The 6,343-nt window shown below is 31.1% G+C and overlaps 1 protein-coding gene across 1 annotated transcript; it reads right to left on the minus strand.

The window, feature by feature from the left end:
• Positions 1-2,992: 2,992 nt before the first annotated feature.
• LOC126727493 (ATP synthase subunit epsilon, mitochondrial-like) lies at positions 2,993-5,070 on the minus strand. The gene is made up of 2 exons (XM_050433172.1): positions 4,810-5,070; positions 2,993-3,254 (listed from the first exon to the last, which is right to left on the minus strand). The coding sequence occupies exons 1-2, from the start codon at positions 4,991-4,993 to the stop codon at positions 3,226-3,228; spliced, it is 213 nt and encodes a 70-aa protein (XP_050289129.1). The 5' UTR covers positions 4,994-5,070; the 3' UTR covers positions 2,993-3,225.
• Between the last annotated feature and the right edge of the window lie 1,273 nt (positions 5,071-6,343).

Raw genomic sequence — 6,343 nt, forward strand, 5'->3', positions numbered from 1 at the left:
AATCTTATTTGTTTCATTAGTTATTATTACTCTTACATTATTATTATTTAGTTCTTGTAAAACTGTTGAGGCATGATCATATTTTGTAACTACTAATACTTTTTTTTTTTGGCATAGAACTTGTACAAATGAAATTGGATGAGCTTGTGGAAGATGTTATGAACTTGGACATCAACAAAGAATCTATGGATGATAATCGTGGTCATAGTCAGGATTAGTCTACTATTTGCTCAAATTCTTTCAATATTGATACTTAGCATTTGGCGAGTTCCAAGGATATTATATTTTTGTTGAACTATGTTATTTTATTTTTGTTAAACTATGTTATTTTGAATTTGGGTTGAAGTGTTGCACTTCTTTTGGAGTGTAAAGAACTTATTTCTAGATGAATGTTATATTTTTATTGAATTATATTATTTTGAATGTGGGTCGAAGACTTAAAGTGTATGTACTGGTTTTTGGAATGTAAAAAAAAATAATTTATAGATGGATGTTATATTTAATATTATGCAGGTTGAAATGGGTTGTGTTATATTTGTGTCAACCCAACACGATTCGTTTATTAAACGTGTCAAATGGGTTGGGTCAGGTCAACCCGCTTTATTAACAGGTCGGGTTAGGGTTGAAGGATCCTGACACGATTATTAAATGGGTCGGGTTAGGGTTGAGCCATTTAGTCTAATACCCCTACCTCGACACGACACGAACCCGACACGCTAACCCGAATTGACACCCCTAGCTTTATGGCGGAGATAGACAGGAAATAATTTTAGTTTTATTAGTATTTTAAAACTGATAAAAATTATTTAAAAATTGTAGGATAAATTTAGGAAAGAGGATGGAAATGACATGACTGCTAACGTGGCTTAATGTGAGCGTAACAACATTAAATACTATACTTCAGTTTTTAGTAATATATAGATTAGATGGACGTGACGCAAAATTGGACTCCAATTGAAATCTAATTTAGAATCTAATTGGATTTGAACTTTTTGATTTTACACCCAATAATTCACTTGATACAAAAATTAAAAATTAAAAATTAAATAGGAAACATGGCGCACAACTAAATTCCAACTAAAATTCAATTTAGATTATAACTAGTAAATTGCCCCTACGATACACGAATAATATGATAATGTTTTATATAAGATAGTTTTGAAGAATGTTATACATATATTATAGCATAACTAGTGTATAACCCGTGCATATGCACAGTACAATTAAAAAAATTACAATTACACACAAATATAGATTCAAATTATACTCTCTCTCTCTCTCTCTCTCTTATTTATTTTTTATTTTAATTGTTTTTGGATATACACATGAGTTTACTCTTTATTTTTTCTTTTTTTGTTTATTGAGTTTTTGATAATTTATTTATATTGGACCATTCGTCTTTTGCACCTCATTAACTTACCTAGAACAAAAATTAAAAAAACTTTAAATAAGACATGTGACGCAAAATTAGACTATAATTGAAATTCAATTTAAAACATAATTGGATTTTCTCTCAGTTTTACCTATTAATGTGTGTGTGTGTGTCTATATATATATATATATATATATATATATATATATAGATTAGAGAAGATTTTATGGAAACTAAAAATTTTACAGATCGCAACGTGAAGAAAGCTTGATTTAATTATTTTTGCAAAGGAAATTTTTTTTTTGCTAAATCTAGTATTCAAACTTTCAAAAACATTGCCATCATGTGGTGAACAACCTTAGCCATTTCTATAAATTCAAACAAAAAAGTTCGTGGCTTGATAGAATTTTCTAAACCAAGTCAAAATATAAGCAATAATACAGTAATTCGTGATAGTGGGTCTAAGACTCAAGTCATTCTTGACCTAATTGAAGAAAGTGAGAGCTGATGAGGAATCATATTGAAACCTAACAAAACTTAAATTATAAATAAATAAATAAAGCTAGAAAATCCTCTTCAATTCTTGAAGAAATCATGGTTATCAAGGAAAAAGGGAAATTAAGTTTTGACCGGTGAAGCAGCGTACAAGAGGTGGCTTTGATGGTGGAGTCACGGTGGTTTAGGTAGGCCGGTGGTGGAGACAAAGGATAGTTTGGGGTGGCTAGAGGTGGAGGGAGAAGAAGGTCTAGGGTGGCTAGTGGAAACTGGGCTTCTAGGTTATAGAGAGAGAGAGAGAGAGAGAGAGAGAGAGGTTTTTAAGTTTTTACTTTTTAAATTTTTTTTTTTTTTTTTTTTTAATGTGTGTTGTAGTTAACTAGGGTTAGTTGGGTTCAGTTTACTTAAGTAATCATGTGCAATGCACGTGCCATTTTTTGCACTTGTTAGTTTATTAGAGCAGTTTGTAGTCTTAGGCTACAACTGTTTTTGTAGCTAAATTTTGTCTTTATTGCAAATTTGATGAATAGTTCAGGAATGATGTAATAGCCTAAATTGCACTCATGGTGGACATACTGATTTAACCCGACTTCAATAAATGGACCTTTTTTTTTTTTTTGTTAGAATCCAATAAATGGACTTAGGATGGATTTGATGTATTTTCTGATTTTTTAGAATATATCAAATCTATATGTTTTAAGTTATAATTGAAAACACCACACATGATTAATGGATAACTTTGGCTATTTAATATGTATGCTTAGTAGTTTTGCAAAAATAATTAGGTTTTATGTTTTTTCTTTTAGAGATAAGTATTTATATTGTCTTGTTTGCCTTTCATGCATTAAACATCATGTTTTTATATATTAGATTATCTACTTGTTTTACTGGAAGCTTATCTTCAATGTTCATCTTTATCCACTTTATTTACTGGATTGTGATTCACATTTTTGGGGTGTTGTGACTTTTGCTTCAATTGATGAAATCTAAAGGTTGGTGCAGGAGCTGAGAGGATAGTTGCATAAATCACTACCTATCACAAAGGATAACCTCCTAGAGGATAGGTTCCTCAAGAAGTTGAACAAGTTTGAAGTGTTGGAATACAAACTTTGTAACACAGGCAGAAGGATGATCATTTCTCTACATGGAATGTCCAGGGTAGATGATATTATTAAACACTGAAACAAAGAAATCACTTAAAAAGTAGGGAGTTTAGATTTCCATTAGAAAGATAAGCAAAGTATTGCATTAGACTAATGCAAGTTACATTATTACAAAAGCAATAAAATGTTAAAACCAAAATGGTCCAAGTATAACCCAATCCACAAACCCCACGACAGTAGAACCCAATCCAGAAATCAGTCTTGTGGTGTGTCCGAACGGAGGGCTGATAAGAAGAAGATAAGAATGTTTTATCAGAAAGTTTAGCAGAACAGGGCAGCATATAAATTAATATCAAGAATTAAAATGGGATCAAATGTGAAGTCACTGGAGCAAAAGATTGGCGTTAAACAGCCAATATGCCATTTACGAGATGCCGCCTCGACTGAAAGAAACAAGGCTTAGATGTTGCACCTACTTTTCAAATTTACCTTGATCCTCCTAAGTGTGCTAATGTACATATTTACACCAAAATCAAAAACTTGGAAAACATATTCTAAAAAGGGAAGAAATTAACCAGCCAACCATGTTAGTCATCAGGCAATCCAATTCCTATCCCTATCAACATTTTCAAATGCGTAACAAGGAAAGCACCATTTATCAGCCCAAACTTAAATATTGTTACTGTCACCTTCAAGAGAAGACAACATGCCTTCAAATATTATTCAGATATTTCCTCCTCTCTAACTGCACCCTTAAATTATCCACAGCTTTGAAGTTGGTCTAATTTATCATGAATTAGTAGTGGATGAAAGAAAACAATTCATAATTCGCTGTATATAAGCGAAAGAAAGCAATCAAATAAGTACATCTAGACCAGCTCAAGATAAAGCTTTAAATTCAAATTTTGGATTCTTTTGCCAACTTTATTTTGTACACCTCTTAAAATCTTGTTCTTAGTTCTTACCTATCCTATTTATTTACCTAACCCAAATACTGTTGGGTTAAGTGAATTTAAACGCTGAAGTTTAAAGCCCCGCTTTTAGTCCCTAAAATACCGAAATTGATTGATTTTAGTCCCAAAAAACCTTAGAGGACGTCTGATTCGCTATGATATACCTTGAAGTAATGGACATTATAATGACGTGATATTAAAGTTTTTGATTTATTTTATTTTTTCTAACGTTACTATAATTTAAAACTATAAAATATATTACGTCATTTTAATCTTATCACATTTCTAAATAATTTAATGTGATATTTTTGTATTAAGATTACATTAATTTAATATTATAATAATGTAATATTACATTGTAATGTAAAGTCACGGCAAACAACACATCAGGGCAAACAATACGCCACCTTAAGGCAATCCTTTCACCATGGATTGATAATGTATATTAGGTTTTAGTTTGGCCAAGATATCCAAGGGTCTAAACGCTGTCATTTTAAACTCTAAAATTTAGCTCATGACCGATTTTAATTCCTGAAGTTAGTGATCCCATTTGTCCCTAATAAACTTCAAAGTGACCACATTTAGTCCCTAAAATACTTGAATTGATCAAAATCTAAACTTTAGCTCATGACCCATTTTAATTCCGCAATTTTACTAATAAAATCAATCACTTTAAAACTAAAATCACCCATGTGCTAAACGTTAGGGACCACTAAAAACAACAACAAAATCAAAATTGACATCATACTCTCATTTCCATCAATAACACGCGGTTGAAAGTTATGAAACAAGATCAGATCTGAAGTGAAAAAAAGAGATTAGATTAATAAATAAAGAGATGGGTGAGAGAGAGAGAGAGAGAGGGAGAGAGATAGAGAAATCTTACTGGGCTTCTGGGGCTTGCCATCGGTCCACTTGGAAAGAGAGAAATACACTTTCTCTCTCTCGAGTGCTTCACTCTTGTGTGGCTGTTTTAAGCATTTTCTTACTAGATTGGCGCATATATTAGAATACGTTATATACGTCATTCCAGAAGCTCTCCAGAATGATACTGCTGATGTTGACGCCATTGTTTTGTTGCTCTCTTCTTCTTCTTCTTCTTCTCTCTCAACTTACCCTATTGTTTGTGTCTTTGGTTTCAAAACCAACACAGACGATGTAATATATAAGCTAAAAAGTGAGCTACGTTGTTTGGGCTTGGCTAAGGTTATATTTGAAACCCACGTAACAAGGCAAAGGGTCCAGCCCACCAGATTCTGTGATGGCCCCCAATATTGTGTTTTTCTTTTTGGTAGTGATGGGCCTAATTTATTAATCTTTCAAATGCCATATGGAGTTATTTTATTCTATTTTTTATTTTTTTCCCTTATTTTATAAATAGCAAAAGTTAGCTATGGAGTTGTTTATAGGATCACAATCTTTACTATATTATTTCCCACCACAACTATCCAAACTATGATAGTTTGTTTGTCAATTTATCACTTTCCGATGAATTTGTCATTTTTTCTTCACCACCTATAATGATTGACTTATTTCATCATTAAAAACTCAAAAAACAAACAAAATGGCAAGCTTTAGTTTTTTTTTTTTTTTTTTTGGCCGTTGGGTCTTTTGTTATTTTTGAGTTATTTTCTATAACATTGGCATTGATACCAAATCTTTTTCCAAATTAAAAACTTGCTCAAATCACTAATGAGACGTTTAGTACGGGGGAATCCATATTACTCTTGGCATTTGGATTCCTAGAAATGTGATGCCTTTCTATCTGAATGCCTAGGAATGTAACTATTTCTACGTTTGGTTTAATTGAGAATCTAATAAGATTCCTAGGAATGTGAGATTATAATGTATGGTATATTCTTAGGTATCTTAACTATTTATTTTTCCCGTTTTATCCTTAGATTTGTAAATTCAATATATGTGTTTTTAAAATAATAATAATAATAATAATCTTCCTCTAAATAAATAGTGAAAAAATATATATAAACTATAAATTATGACAAATTCATTAAAACTATAGTCTAAAAGAAGAAAATATGAATATATTAACAGATTTGTCTATCTTGTTTATGTTGTTTTGGCTAGAGGAGATAATATTGTTTTGGCGGGAAGAGATAAAGACAAAAGAAAAGATATTGATGATTTTTTTTTTTAATATTTTATCTCAATTGCTTAAATGATAAAAAAAAAAAAATGTTAAAATTGTCAATTTATAAAAAAATGCAATTTCCTTTAAGTTTGGAAATCTTAACATCCACCTGTTTTAAAGGGAATTCACATTTATACTCAAAGGGGGTTAAAGGGGTATCCAGATTTCCTTGGCATCTGATTCCCTAGTGAGATTTGCAACCAAACATGGGAATCTTTAAACATTCCTAAGAATTCTAAAACATTATCCCGTACCAAATGTCACATAAATC

This window comes from Quercus robur, chromosome 5, assembly GCF_932294415.1.
Source record: "Quercus robur chromosome 5, dhQueRobu3.1, whole genome shotgun sequence".
NCBI classification, from domain to species: domain Eukaryota; kingdom Viridiplantae; phylum Streptophyta; class Magnoliopsida; order Fagales; family Fagaceae; genus Quercus; species Quercus robur.

Bases quoted from the DNA above. Each gene is read 5' to 3' on its own strand.
- LOC126727493 (XM_050433172.1), bottom strand. From the start codon at position 4,993: ATGGCGTCAACATCAGCAGTATCATTCTGGAGAGCTTCTGGAATGACG. The intron at 3,255-4,809 runs GTAAGATTTCTC...TCTTCTTATCAG, and splicing joins TGGCAAGCCCCAGAAGCCCA to CCCTCCGTTCGGACACACCA.